At 46.0% G+C, this 15,307-nt stretch overlaps 1 protein-coding gene across 5 annotated transcripts in view; it reads right to left on the bottom strand.

Annotated features, from left to right (window-relative positions):
* SLC44A2 (solute carrier family 44 member 2 (CTL2 blood group)) overlaps positions 1-15,307 on the bottom strand; it is a 237,509-nt gene that overhangs the window by 194,295 nt on the left and 27,907 nt on the right. For 4 of the 5 annotated variants that reach the window (XM_070741789.1, XM_070741790.1, XM_070741793.1 and 1 more), the window contains one exon: positions 7,236-7,284. The exons of the other annotated variant lie outside the window; for it this stretch is intronic. In XM_070741789.1, coding sequence (XP_070597890.1) covers positions 7,236-7,284 — 49 coding nt within the window. The remainder of the gene's footprint in view (positions 1-7,235; positions 7,285-15,307) is intronic. 5 annotated transcript variants of the gene reach the window in all.

The following is a 15,307-nucleotide window of genomic DNA, read 5'->3' as shown; positions in this document are numbered from 1 at the left end:
TTTGCAAGACAGATGACAAAGAGATGCTGATCTGAGCAGTTTGTAGGGAGCATGAGTTAAAGATGATAGGACCGAAGGTAAGTCCCAAGTGGGATATCTGTGGATGGAAGGAGGTCTAATTGACTATTCCTTTTAACAATTCTTGTATTTCAGGGAAATTGCAGAGCGGCCCTCTTTGGGGCCCAGCAAGGACCGAAGATAAGGCTGCGAGCTGTCTGCGAATAGTGTTCACTGAAAGGCCTAGATGAAAACCTTTCAACAGGAAGGAGATTATTCTGTGGATGGGAATGCAGATAGGCGAGATGTTCTCTGGGAGGCACCATTGGTGGAATTTCATCCAAGTACGATTGTATATTTGGTTGGTAGAGAGTCTTCTGGATGTCAGAATTACATCTGACATGGCGTCTGGATCGTACCTGCGTAGGTCTATTTTTTAAAAATAAATATTTTTATTGATTTTACAATAATATAAACACACACAAAACATATAGCAAGTGCACAGTGATTAGTGCCCACCACCAAACAACATTTGTACCCCTCCACCAAAATGAGGGAATACTTTGCATATACCATTTTAACTCAAGAGCAATATATCTATTTATATATTATAAAGTGATTCCAATTTATTCCTTGTAGCTTGGTCTCAAATTCTACTGACCATATATCCTTTTACCAACTAAGGAGAAAAGGAGCTAAAGTAAGACCCCAATTGGCCCAAGCCCCCCAGTCCTGGGGCATCTGGAACCCTAAACTAATTTGAAGTGACTCCAAATTCTGAGAACGATCCAGACACTAGACCTCCGTGGTTTAAGGCCGTTAAGAACCACGCGGGATCAATAGAGACCTAGCAAGGTGAGCAGGAGCCTGAAAAGGTTTCACGGCGTGCTCTGGGGCTGCGGCAGGCTTTGGTGCCAAGCAGTTAGTGCAGGTGTGCCGCTGGCATGGTTTGTTAAGAGTGCTGGACTGTTGCATTGAGGCTTCTCCCAAAGGTTAAACTAAAGCCCTGGAGACAAAAGCAAGTGACTTGCTCCTCCGTCCCACTCTGCAAATGGGCAGTTTCAAATTAAGGTGAAAACAGCTGCCGGCGGTGGGAGCTAAGCAGCCAGCGACTGGCAGCGCTGAAGCCCAAGCCACTATCTCCGACATTGGTGCTGAGCCTGAAAAGACCAGCAGATAGGAGGAGACCGAGGAGAGGGAAGGGGGAGGAAATGAGGTGGAAGGAACTTATCTGATTGAGGTACTTTTGATTTTTTGTAGGAATTTAAGGTTGTGGATGAGAAGGGAAGGTGTTGGAAATTTGCGAGAGGAGGAGCCAACACATGTCCTGATGGTAGGAGGACCGAGCAAATTCTGGGGAAGGGGTGGATCCAGCAAGACTGAAGGCTCGGTCCTGATTGGATAGAACAACGAGCAGACCCATGTGACTGCTGACCCCGCTCCTCAGTATGGAGAAGATGGTATGTTAAACCCATGACTGCTAATCCTACACACAAAGAGGTTAATAGGAAACAAATAATCCAGATCTAAAATCAAATAACTGTTGAATCCCTATGTAAATGACTGTCTCTAAGGGAAAATGGTTAAAAATAGAGGTCGCGCCTGATTGGCTAAGGCGCTGACAGTTCGGTTTTGGCGGGAGCCTAAAATGTATATAAGGAGCGCTTTTCCCTGTAAAACCTTAGACGCGTTCCAGTTGAAGTCACTTTTCTAAAGAGCTGAAAATAAAGGAACCGTCTGTGTTACTCGCTGCCTCAAGATTCTTCACCTGGCGACGACGGACGAACGAACCTTCGCTTTCCGCAATGGACAACCTGCCTGTCGGAAGAGCTCTGGAATTCTTCGACCTGGAGAAGTCCACCTGAGACGCCTACATCTCGAAATTCGAGATCTTCCTCGAGGCTGCCGGCATGAGAGACGCCGACAATGATTGGAAGAGAGCGATCTTCTTGAATTACTGCGGCTCGGAGATGTACGATCTCGCCCAGACCTTGACAGATCCGCTACCAGCCAACTCCGTCGCCTGGGACGCTTTGAAGACCAAGCTGGCCACCCACTTCAAGCCCACGAAGCCTGCCATCGTTTTCCGGCATCAGTTCTCGCGAATGGGCCAGCTCGACGCAGAAACGATCAACCAGTATGCCACGCGTCTTCGAACGGTGCTGTCAAAATGTAAATTTGACAACCCAGAAGCTCGCCTAATAGATGCCCTCATTTTCGGCATGAAAAATGCTACCGTCAGAAACAAGCTCCTCACCGAAGATGAGCCTTCCCTGCAAGCTGTCATCAAACTGGCACAGACTACTGAAGTTGCCGAAGCCGCTACCAAAGAGCTTAAAAAGAATGACAAGCAAGAAGTCGTCGCCCAAATCAACTCTCCAAATTCCCGCGCCGAGTCCCCAGACGACCTCGGTCAACCTGTCTCCTCCGAAGACAGCTGTTTCCTGCTCCAACAAGACCACTCGAGACCACTGAGGCAACCTCGCCCCGTCGTTCCTTGCTCCGGCTGCCGAGGAAACCATCCGCGCCAACGCTGCCCTTTCCGGGATGCCATCTGCCGCCGCTGCAACCGCCGGGGGCACATCGCTGAAGCCTGCAGAGCCCCCATGCTGGAAGAATCATTCTCCACACAACGTCTTCCCCGTTTCCAGAACCAGCCAGCACAACCGCGCGACAACAGGGGTTTTCGGTATTTCGGCCGAAAGAACAACTCCAACTTCAACCGCGACTGGGACCTTTCAATCAATAGCACGGTGACAACTAACAGGGGCAAGATTATTATATCCTTGCTACTTAACACACAGCCGTGCCAGATGGAACTGGACACTGGTTCTAGGTATACTATCATGCCTTGGGGGAAGGTCAAAATGTATATGCCTCATCTCACCAAGGCTGATCTCAACCCTACTGATTTAATTATTAGGGATTTTCAAGGGGGTTTAATTCCGGTATTGGGGAAACTGTATGTACCAATTTTGTTTAAAAATTTAAGATGTAACCTTCCTTTAATTGTGGTCTCAGGAGCTAGGCACTCCCTTTTGGGATTAGACTGGATGGCTCCCCTAGGTATTGAAATCTCTGGTATTTGCCATGTAAGCACCAAGTGTACCCCAAACTTCTTAAAAGAATTTCCAGAGGTCTTTAGCTCCACTTTGGGGTCCTACAAGAGGCCACCAATCTCTTTCTCTCTCGACCCTAAAGTTCCTCCTGTACGTCTCAAACCGAGAAGGGTCCCTCTGCCACTTCTTCCTAAATTAGATATCCAGCTTGACAAGCTCATAAATCAGGGCATTCTGGTCCCAGTAGACCAAGCCCCTTGGGAAACACCCATAGTTACTCCTCTGAAGCCTGATGGCTCACTGCGAGTCTGCGCCGATTACAAATCGACTCTCAATAAGGCACTACAACACCATCCATACCCTATACCAGTGGTGCAACAATTGCTTCACTCCCTGGGGGAAGGGAAAGTGTTCGCAAAGATCGATTTGGCACAAGCTTATCAACAGCTTCCTGTCAATGAGCCAACTGCCCTCGCACAGACGATTGTCACCCATAGAGGGGCATTTAAATGCACCCGGTTACAGTTTGGGGTAAGCGTAGCCCCTGGTATTTTTCAAAGCCTTATGGAAAGATTATTGACAGGAATTAAGGGCACCATTCCCTACTTTGATGACATTTTAATTTCAGGGGAGAATCAGTCCCAGTTAAACCAAAGGATAAGGGAAGTATTAACTAGACTACAGGATAAAGGTCTCAGAATTAAACCAGACAAGTGCGTTTGGGGAACCAGCAGTGTAGAGTTTTTAGGATATAGGATCGATGAAGAAGGCATCCATCCAACCCATGAGAAAATAAAGGCCATCAGGGAAGCCCCAGAGCCACAGAGTAAGACATAATTGCAGGCATTTTTAGGCCTTCTAAATTTCTATTCTGTTTTTTTAAAGCAGAAGGCAACAGCAGCAGAACCTCTACACCGGCTGCTACAGAAAGGAGTTTCTTGGACATGGGGGAAAACTGAGCGTGAAGCTTTCTCACAAATAAAGAATTTATTAACTTCTAAGAGTGTAGTAGTACAGTATAGCACTTTGCTACCCGTACGTCTTACGTGCGATGCGTCCCCTTATGGGGTCGGGGGTGTCTTGGCTCATGTCTTGCCTAATGGCACAGAAGCCCCAATAGCATTCTTTTCCAGAACTTTGTCCAGCACAGAAAGGAACTACAGTCAGTTAGATAAAGAGGCCTTAGCATTAGTGGCTGGGGTTAAAAAGTTCCACAATTATCTTTTTGGCAGAAAGTTTGAACTAATAACAGACCACAAACCATTGCTTGGCCTTCTGGCCCCCAACAAACCCACTCCTCCTTTTATGTCACCACAGTTAATTAGATGGGCTATATTCCTAGCAGGTTACCATTATGATCTGAAGCATAGGGAAGGATCAGCAATAAATCATGCAGATGGTTTGAGCAGGTGCCCCATGGCAGAAACAGTAGAGAACCCAGCCCCTTCTGCTGATGTATTGATTATAGAATTAGGACAACCCACTAACAATAGCCAAGGAGGTAGCTGAACATACCCAGCAAGATCCTGTATTGCTAAAAGTAATAAATTGTGTATTAAGGGGGTGGCATAATGAACCCTTGGATGGAGACCTGTTGATTTTAAGAGTAAGAGACTTGAACTGTCATATGTCAAAGGATGTCTATTGTGGGGAGACGGGGTTGTAATTCCTGTAAGTCTGAGATCCAAGGTCTTAACTATGTTACATGTGGGGCATCCAGGCATTGTAAGAATGAAAGGGTTAGCTAGGGGGCACTTCTGGTGGCCAGGTCTAGATGTAGAAATTGAAAAGTGGGTGGCCAAGTGTGACCCATGCCAGGAGTCAAGGCCAAAACCCCCCAAAACCACACCAATGGATTGGGAGCAACCTAAGCGGCCATGGTCCAGAGTGCATATCAATTTTGCAGGCCCAATCGGGTCACAATACTTCTTGATAGTGGTTGATGCATATTCTAAGTGGGTCGAAATAATTGTTATGAATAATATCACCACGAGTGCGACTATTAAGGCCCTGCACCATCTCTTTGCCACCCATGGCTGTCCTGACATTTTAGTTTCTGATAATGGGCCCCAATTGACTGCCAGACAATGTGAATTATTCCTAGACCAGTTGGGGGTCAGGCATGCCCTCATCTCGCCTTACTCGCCATGGGCTAATGGATTGGCAGAGAGGTACGTTCGTGTGGCAAAGGAGGCTTTGCGTAGGTCTGGACCTGGAGAGGTGCAAGAGCACCTAGACAAATTCCTTTTGACCCAGCATATCACCCCTAACGCAACCACCCACAAAAGTCCTGCTGAAATCCTGATGGAGAGAAAACTTAGATCCCCACTTGATAGACTGCACCCTATGTATTGTACAAATAATTACATGTCTATAAATCCTGAAAGACACATGTATTTGGGGCAATGTATTTTTGCTAAGAACTTTGATGGGGGCCTGAACTGGCTAAAAGGGACAGTTGTGCAACAAACAGCGCCTAAAACTTATCTTATATGCTTAAACAATGGCCGAATATGGACTAGGCACATCGACCATTTGCGAAGGCGCCCAGAAACAAATTCTGGGCAAAATTCTAATACGGACTCTTCCCCCTCGCTAGACGGCGACGCGCAACCAACTTTTATGGACTTAAACATGGACTCACCGCAACGGGGAACTTCAGCCAGCGAAGCCGGACCATCTTCGTCAGCAGAGGTCGGTGTTGTGCCAGCCGACTCGACACTGGGGTCCGGGGCACAGCCTCGGCCCTGGACAACCAGTGGAGGTACCGACGAACTGACCTCCTCTTCTGCCGACGGCGAGGACACAACTGATCTGCGCAGGTCCGAAAGGACTGTACGCAGACCAAACCGATTGGAGGACTTTATCACATGGCTTTCTGACTAACTGGTTTTTTTTAACTAAGGAGGGAGGGGTGTTGAATTCCTATGTAAATGACTGTCTCTAAGGGGAAATGGTTAAAAATAGAGGTCGCGCCTGATTGGCTAAGGCGCTGACAGTTCGGTTTTGGCGCGAGCCTAAAATGTATATAAGGAGCGCTTTTCCCTGTAAAACCTTAGACGCGTTCCAGCTGAAGTCACTTTTCTAAAGAGCTGAAAATAAAGGAACCGTCTGTGTTACTCGCTGCCTCAAGACTCTTCAATAACCTTATTGAGTTTACAGAATAACAGAATGAGAGAGACCTTGGAAGTCTTCTAGTCCAATCCCCTGTGAAAGCAGGAGACGCTATGCAATTCTGGACAAATGGATGTTAAATTTCTTCCTAAAAACCTCCTATAGAGGGAATACTCAAAATTTTTGGAGTCAAGCCATTCTTTCTACTGATTGTTCTCAATGTCAGAAAATTTCTCATTACTTCTAGGTGGATATCGCTTTAATAGTCTTCAATCCCTGTTGCTTCTTATTCTGTCTTCAGGTGCTTTGAAAAATTGGCTGCCCCCCCCCCCTTGGGACATCCCCTCATATATTGGAAGTCTGCTATCATGATATATAACTTTATGGCTGCTATCATGATATATATCTTTATGAAAACTACCTTGTGATTTCTTCATTTAAAAAGAACTGTTTCAGCATGAAATATAAAGCATCCATCCACCTACTCTGCTTACCATGACACACAACTTACTATTTAGTGAGATATCTTTAAAACAAAGCTTCCACCCATACTGGCAACATTGAACATTTAAACTAACAGATGAATGCATATTATCAGAGAATAAGAGCAATTTCCATTCAATAGCAAGTCACGAGTTATGATAATGGTTAAGAAGCTACAAAACAAATATTTTTTCTGATGATCAGAATAAGGCAACTAATGTGACCACAAAAAATAAAATGTTGGCTGATAAAATTATTTATGAATTGTTGTAATATAAGATACAAATTGAAATGTGAACATCTGATCATATGTCAGTAATGTCAGTAAAATTGTATTATAATTAAATAATACTATAGCTGGAAAACAACTATGTCCATGCACAAAGCAAGAAGTGAAACTAGAAGAAATAGAGTTTTAACTACTAAACCCACCCTAAGCTCCTGGAGTTTCAATAGAGTTATTTTTTCATTACTTCCCAAAGAGAATGAACAGATGGCAATGAACGGTCACTCTAGACATACTGTATTGCCCTGAAAAATAAAAACAAAAACCTCAATCTTTTACCAACAGGGTGGTCTTACCTGTCATAAATAGGTCCTTTGAAAGTTGGGTCATATTTATGTGGTATCCCTAAAAAAATGAGATTGTTGAGTTAGATAACATAAGAATATATAAAGTGGGTATTTTATTTCCACTATTCCAATGAGATAAATATCACTGGGCAAATTTTTTGTCAGTGTTCAATGATGGTATGACAATTCTCAACTTAATTTGTAGAAATTTTCTAGACAGAAATACAGGAATGCAGAAAACATAAACAAGCAGGAGGGGTGGAATGAGACAGTTGTAGTAGGGTCTGCAATAGAAAATCAGGATTTGAATTAGCACTCTCCATAAGTTTGTACCATTTTTAATTTGCTCCTATGATATTATCTGTTTGTTATGACTGACATTGACTCCAATACAACAAAGGTTCTAGCTCCTAATATGCTTATCCAAATCTCTGGAGAATTTCTACTAATTCAGTGCTGGGGTCAATCTTTCTCCTTTGAGATGTACTAACAGGAATCTGAGTGAAGGGCAAAGTTATGGTCACTTTATTTTAAGTTTACAATAGAAGGGTTTTTTTTCTCAAAATGGCTGCTTTTTTGGCAAGTACAGAAGCATCATTTGTGCAATTTGAGCACTGGATTATTACTTTCTCCTATCTCATGATTGACAAATAACTAAGAAACCTACACTTGGAGAGTTATTATCATTGTATAACTTTAAAGCTACAAAATTATATAACCAGAACTCTGATCAATCTTACTCTCCAGCAGTATTTTGACAAATTACCTGGAAATGGAGAAATTTGAGTTCCTATACCTATGATTACTCTGGAAACTTCAGTAGAATCATAATACTAAAGATGGTGGTCCTAATTACAGATTAAACTAAATATAATAAGGATTTGGAGCAATATAGTTTTCAGAATGAAAAACAAGAAATTGACCAAACCTTAACAGGGACGGAAGAAAAATTGATCACAAAGGTATATAATTGCCTATTAAATCATAAATTGAAGAATGAAACTGTCAAAGAACAATGATTGTATGGGCTAAAAATTTTGGATACAGAATTTATTTGGAAAGATGGGAACAAATTTGGGGGGGGGGTTATAAATTGACAACGTCGGCCGCATACAAAGAAAATATAATGAAAATATTTTACAGATGGCATCTACCAGTGAAGGGCTGCAAAATTTTTACTACCACACTGTGGGCATGGCTTATTTTATGGGTGTGGTTTGACAGCCATGTGACCAGGTGGGAGTGGCTTGATGATCATGCGACCGGGAGTGTCTTAAAGGTCATGTGACTGGCTTAAAGCAGGCCAACTTGACGTCACTCATGTCAAGAGTTTGGGTTAGGGTCAGGGTGCCTGACCTCTTCTTGCCTGAAAGAGATACAATTTCCCTATATTTTGGTGTATAAGATGCACCTTTTTGCCTCAAAAAAGTGTGTCAAAAACTGGGTGTGCAACTCAGCCCTAGTGATGCCCCCGAAGGTGGGAGATTGGGATGGGGACTGATAGAGCCGAGCTCCCTCCCACCGGATGATCAGGGCCACACTGCGGGTCTCCTCCACCAGCTGTATGCACTGAGGGGATGCGCTGTCCAGTTCTCCGCAGTTGCATGCAGGGAATCCTCCTCGCAAGGGTCTCCAGAGGCTCCACTCCACACTAGGTTAAGTCCCAGTAGCAAAGCGTCGCATTCCAGGGTGGCAAAGACAAGGTGGGCACGCCGCTGAGTCAGTCGGTCCCAGTGGAGACTGCAGCGGTGGCAGCAACAGCTGAGATGGCTCTGGCGGCTTCCCTTCGACGAGCAGCAGCACTGGGAATGTCACAGCCACACCCCAAGCCCCCCCCACCACCACCACTGCCACTGTCTCTGCTGGGACTGGCTAACTCAGCAGCATGCCTGCCTTGTCCCTGCCACCTGGAGGCTCCAGCAACCGCTGGAATGCGATGCTTTGCTGCTGGGACTTAACCTGGTGTGGAGCGGAACCTCCGGGAGCCCTTCGCAAGGAGGATTTCCTGCATCCAGCTACGGAGAACCGGGCAGGGCATCCACTCGGCACATCTTGGGAGTCCCAGTAGCAGCAGCTGAAAACGGAGCGGACTAGGAAACAGTTGCAGAGTTTTCTAGGTTTTGCCAATTTTTACCGCCAATTTATTCCAGTGTTTTCCCAGATAGCGCTACCAATCACCACTCTATTGAAAACAAAGGGAGAAGGTAAGCTTAAACCTAACGGCCCACTGCAGTAGACCATGGAGTGTCAAGCAGCATTTGAGAAGCTGAAAAGACTGTTTGTGAGTGAGCCTATTCTCAAACACTCTGATTTGGAGAGACCTTTTGTGGTCCAGGTAGACGCAAGTGATGTGGCCATAGGAACAGTACTGCTACAAGGGAGCAAAGAACTGGGTCTCCGCCCCTGTGCATACACCTCTAGAAAACTCACTGAGACTGAACGGAGGTGGGCCGTGTGGGAAAAGGAAGCATTTGCAGTGCGCTAGGCCCTACTCTCTTGGAGGCACTTTCTAGAAGGTGCTAAACAACTCTTTGAGGTGTGGACTGATCATAAAAACTTGGAGGCCTTAAAAAACCCTGGAAATTATCCCCAAAGCCAGGTGGGCACAGCATTTTAGCCATTTTAACTTCTCTCTGCGCTATATACTGGGGTGGGGGGACAATTTCATGGCTGATGCATTGTCAAGACTGCCACAGTATAACAATGGGAGGTTGGAATTAGTTCAACCTGTGATCCAAACACCAGAGGGCGTGTCCGGCAATTGACAGCAGGTTTCAGGGAAAACTGAACTTTTGGATAGTTTGATCGTGGATCTCCAGAAAGCATTAGAAACTGATGATTGATTTCTAACTCACCAGGGAGAGTGCACCCAGTGGACTGGGCTGGCATGGATAGGTCCCTGATTATATGTTTCTGCCTCAATGAGAACACTAATATTGGAGAGAGGTCAGTATTCTAAAGTGACTGGTCACTTTGCATTCCTGAAAACTTTACAGCTGCTGAGAAGGCAGTTTTGGTGGCCTTCCATGAAAAAGGACATTGAGACTTACATGGCAAGCTGCCCTGTGTGTGCGGCAGCAAAGAGGACCCCGGGTCGTCCTCAAGGTCTGTTGCAAAGTGTGGCGAGACCCGGAGCACCTTGGAAAGAAAGTACATGGGCAAGGGGGAGATGTTTCAATTCCCCCATGCATGGCGGCAGAGGTGGGTTTTAAGGAGTTTACGAAAGACAAGGAAGGTGGAGGCAATTCTAATCTCTGGGGGGAGCTGGGTCCAGAGGGTCGGGGCCGCCACAGAGAAGGCTCTTCCCCTAGGTCCCGCCAGATGACATTGTTTAGTTGACGGGATCCAGAGAAGGCCAACTCTGTGGGACCTAACCGGTTGCTGGGATTCGTGCGGCAGAAGGCGGTCCCTAAGATATTCTGGCCCAATGCCATGAATGGCTTTATAGGTCATAACCAACACTTTGAATTGTGACCAGAAACTGATCAGCAACCAATGCAGACTGCGGAGTGTTGGTGTGACATGGGAATACCTAGGGAAGCCCATGATTGCTCTCGCAGCTGCATTTTGCACGATCTGAAGTTTCCGAACACTCTTCAAAGGTAGCCCCATGTAGAGAGCATTGCAGTAGTCGAACCTCGAGGTGATGAGGGCATGTGTGACTGTGAGCAGTGACTCCCGGTCCAAATAGGGCCGCAACTGGTGCACCAGGCAAACCTGGCCAAACGCCCCCCTTGCCACAGCTGAAAGATGGTTTTCTAATGTTACCTGTGGATCGAGGATGCCCAAGTTGCGAACCCTCTCTGAGGGGATCAATAATTCCCCCCCAGGGTGATGGACAGACAGATGGAATTGTCCTTGGGAGGCAAAACCCACAGCCACTCCATCTTATCAGAGTTGAGTTTGAGTCTGTTGTCACCCATCCAGACCTCAACAGCCTCCAGGCACCAGCACATCACTTCCTCTGCTTCGCTGACTGGACATGGGGTGTAGATGTACATCTGGGTATCATCAGCGTACTGATGATACCTCACCCCATGCCCTTGGATGATCTCACGCAGCGGTTTCATGTAGATATTAAATAGCAGGGGGGAGAGGACTGACCCCTGAGGCACCCCACAAGGTGCCCTCCACCATGCTTAACTGTAGGCAAGACACACTTGCCTTTGTACTCCTTACCTGGTTACCGTCACATACACTTGACACAATCTAATCAAATAAGTTTATCTTGGTCTCATCGGACCTCAGCAAACCATTTGTGGCTTTCTTGTTCATCATCTTTAGAAGAAGCTTCCTTCTGGGATGACAGCCCTACAGACCAATTTGATGCAACATGTGGCATATGATCTGAGCATTGACAGGCTGACCCCATCACCCTTTCAACCTCTGCAGCAATGCTGGAAGCCTTCATAAGTCTATTTTCCAAAGCCAACCTCTGGATATGATGCTGAGCACAGGCACTGAACATCTTTGGTCGACCATAGTGAGGCCTGTTCTGAGTGGAACCTGTCCTGTTTAATCACTGTATGGTTTTGGCTACCATGTTGCAGCTCAGTTTTAGGGTCTTCACAATCTTCTTATAGCTTAGGCCAGTGATGGCGAACCTATGGCATGGGTGCCACAGGTGGCACACGGAGCTATATCTGTTGGCACGTGAACTGTTGCCCAGCTCAGCTCTAGCATGCATGTGGGTGCTGGCCAGCTGATTTTTGGCTTGCACAGAAGCTCTTGGAGGACGTTTTTGGCTTCCAGAGAGCCTCTGGGGGGATGGGAGAGGACATTTTTACCCTCCACTGGCTCCTGGGAAACCTTTGTAGTATGGGGAGAGTGAAACACAAGCCTAATGGGCCCACCAGAAGTTGAGAAACAGGCCATTTCTGGCCTCCAGAGGGAAGCTGTTTTCGCCCTCCCCAGACATTGAATTATAGGTGTGGACACTCACACATGCACAATAGCACACATGCATGCTCTTCCAGCACCCAAGGAAACAAAGGTTCACCATCACTAGCTTAGGCCATCTTTATATAGAGCAGTGGTTCTCAACTTTCTAATGCCGTGACCCCGCAATACAGTTCCCCATGTTGCAGTGACCCCAATCCAAAAATTAATTTTGGTGGCTACTTCAAAACTGTAATTTTGCTACAGTTATGATTCAAAATGTAAATGCACCTGATTTGCATTATCTATTTGCATTGGTACAAATCCAACATAATTTAAACAATGATTAATCACAAAATCTCTTGAACCATTTCCCAAAACAGGTGAGGGCTGGGGGTTTTCTCTCTCTTATTCTTTCCAAAAACAGGTGAGGGCTGGGTTTTTTTTCTCTGTTATTCTTTGGGTGCTTTTTATCATATGCTTTAAATCAAGAGTCATTTCTTTTTTTCTTTCTCTCTTTCCTCTCATTCTCTGCCTCAATCATTTTCTCATTTCTCTTTTTTCTCCCCTTTTTCTCTCATTTCTCTCTCTCTACCTTCCTCTCCCTCTCTCTCGCTTTCTTTCTCTTTCTCTCTCCCCCTTTCTCTCTTTCTGTGTCTCTCTCTCTTGCTATCTCTCTCTCACTCTCTCTCTCTCTTGCTTCGTTTCTCTCTCACACACTTTCTCTCTCTCTTGCTTTATTTCTCTCTCGTTCTCTCTCCTCCCCCTCTCTCTTTTTTCTTTCTCTCTCCCTCTTTCTTTCTTGCTCTGTCGCTTTCTCTCTTGCTTTCTCTTTTCCCCCCTCTTTCTCCCTCTATCTCTCCTCCTTTCTTTCTCTCTCACTCCCCCTCCCAGATGGTCATCGGGCCGGTGGTGGCAGCTCGTGGGGCATAGATCCGTGCTCCTCCCCCAGATGGTCATTGGGCTGGCGCCAGCAGATTGCCAGGCGTGGATCTGCGGTTCCCCCCTCAGACGGTCATTGGGCCGGCGCCGGTAGCTCGCAGGGTGTAGATCCGCACTCCTCCCCAGATGGTCATTGTGCTGGCACTGGCAGCTCGTGGGGCGTGGATCCGTGCTCCCCCCCATGGTCATCGGGCCAGTGCCGGCAGCTCGTGGGAAGTGGATCCGCGCCCCCGTCCCCCCAGACAATAATTGGGCCGGCGCCGGCAGCTGGCAGGGGGATGGGGAGAAAACAAGAAAAGCCTTCACCGGCCTGCGCACGTTCATCGCTCCCCGCCCCCAACTCCAATGCCCGGCTCCATTGTGTGTGGCCTTTGAAAAGGCTGCGCAGCCGACCACCCTGCCGCCGCCCCATGGCTACTGCCCGGTGCCACTGCTGCTGGCACCCTCCTGCCGGGCCCCAAAGCTCACCTGCCACCATCGCCAGGGAAGCTCCAGCGCAACAGCTGCGGAAAACATGGAAGGCATGAAGAAGGAAGCTCAGATTCTGGTCTCGCAACTTTTTGCTCTTTGCACCCTCAGCAAAAATTTGCGAGACCGGAACCTAAGCTTCCTTCTTCACGGCACACCTGACCATGTCTGACCATGGTTGAAAAACACTGCATAAGCCGACCCCTGTGTTTTGGTCATTTGACCCACCGCTGATATAGAGCAGCAATTCATTATTTCAGATCCTCAGCGAGTTCATTGCCATGAGGTGCTATGGTGAACTTCCAATGACCAGTGTCGGAGAATGAGAGCGATAACACCAAATTTAACAAACCTGCTCCCCCTTCACACTAATGAGTCACATGACTCCAGGGAGGGGAAATGATTACTTGAGCCCCATTTAGACATTATAACTTAGGGGTGTACTCACTTTTCTTACCAGTTTAGACATTGTGTTATTTGTGTTGTGTTATTTTGAAGGGACAGCACATTTACACTGTTATACAAGCTGCATACTCCCTACATTGTAGCCAAGTGTTATTTCTTCAGTATTGTAACATCAAAAGATATATTTAAATAATTACTAAATGTTTGAGGGTGTACTCCTGTGACATGCTGTACATAATTGTATACAGCTAGCAATTAATAGCAAATAAAGTTATAAGGAAGGAGTGAAGATAAAAATGTTTAATCATATAATACACTAGCCATGATTAGGATAAACTAGAATTGAAAGGAAATTCACATGATAGAAAGCTGTATTAGTGAAATTATATTTTTTATGTATTGGATGTATTTGTGTTTCATACATGTATTTCTCTTATGTTGTTTTGTCTTGTTTTCAATGTCATGTTTTTAAAACTGGAAATTTCAATATTTTTTTTAAAAATGGGTTCAATTGTGCTCATAAGTCTTTCTTTCTTTCTAGATCTTCCTTTCTCTTTCTTTCTTCCCTCCCCCCTTCTTTCTTTTTCTTTGTGTCTTCCTTCCTTCCTAGCATCTTTCTTTCTTTCTTTCTTTTTCTTTCCGTCTTCCTTCCTTACTAGCATCTTTCTTTTTATTTATTTATTTCTGTCTTTCTTCCTTACTGTTGTGGTTACGTCTGAGGCCCCTCAGGGAACGGCTGATCTTCTGTCGGTTTCCAGCTCAGAGGGAGAGGATGAGGAACAGGAGGTGCAGGCAGACGAGGAGGAGGAATCCCAGGCTGAAGAAGAGGGAGGACAGCCAGAGTCCCCCCAGAGGGAGCTCTCCCCAGCAAGCAGCCTGGATTCCTTAGAGGAAAATGCACAAGCCATAATTGATCTGCGACAGAGAAGAGCTACACAGCGAAGGGACCAATTGGCTAGGTACTTTCAGCATTAAAGAGGCAACAGCTGGGTTTGGGTGTGGTGCTCTTTGGAAAGGCTAAAAGGCAGACCCACCCTTCCTGGCTTGTGGAGTTTTATCTTTGAGAGTCTTGGGACCTGGCTGTGAACTTTGGCGTCTTGGAATCCTGGTTTGTGCCTTTGACTACTGAAACCTTGGGGTGGGTGTGCCAGCAAGAAGCTTGCTGTATTGTCTGGACATCAGGACTCTGCTGTAAAGTATTATAGCCTGTCTGTTGGGAAGAACAGGTTTTCCTCTGTGTTTATTTTTTCCAGCTATAAAGTACTTTTGCTTTTACCAGAGTGTCTGGCTGTTTTTTCCAGTTGGTGTTGAGGTCTGGGGGAACCCAGACAGAACACTTACCACCTTTCTTTCCTTTTTTTTCTCTTCCTTCCTTCCTACCATTTCTT

Source organism: Erythrolamprus reginae, chromosome 2 (assembly GCF_031021105.1).
Source record: "Erythrolamprus reginae isolate rEryReg1 chromosome 2, rEryReg1.hap1, whole genome shotgun sequence".
Lineage (NCBI taxonomy): Eukaryota > Metazoa > Chordata > Lepidosauria > Squamata > Dipsadidae > Erythrolamprus > Erythrolamprus reginae.
The sequence above is the reverse complement of the archived record's forward strand: the minus strand, read 5'-3'. Positions and strand labels throughout refer to the sequence as shown.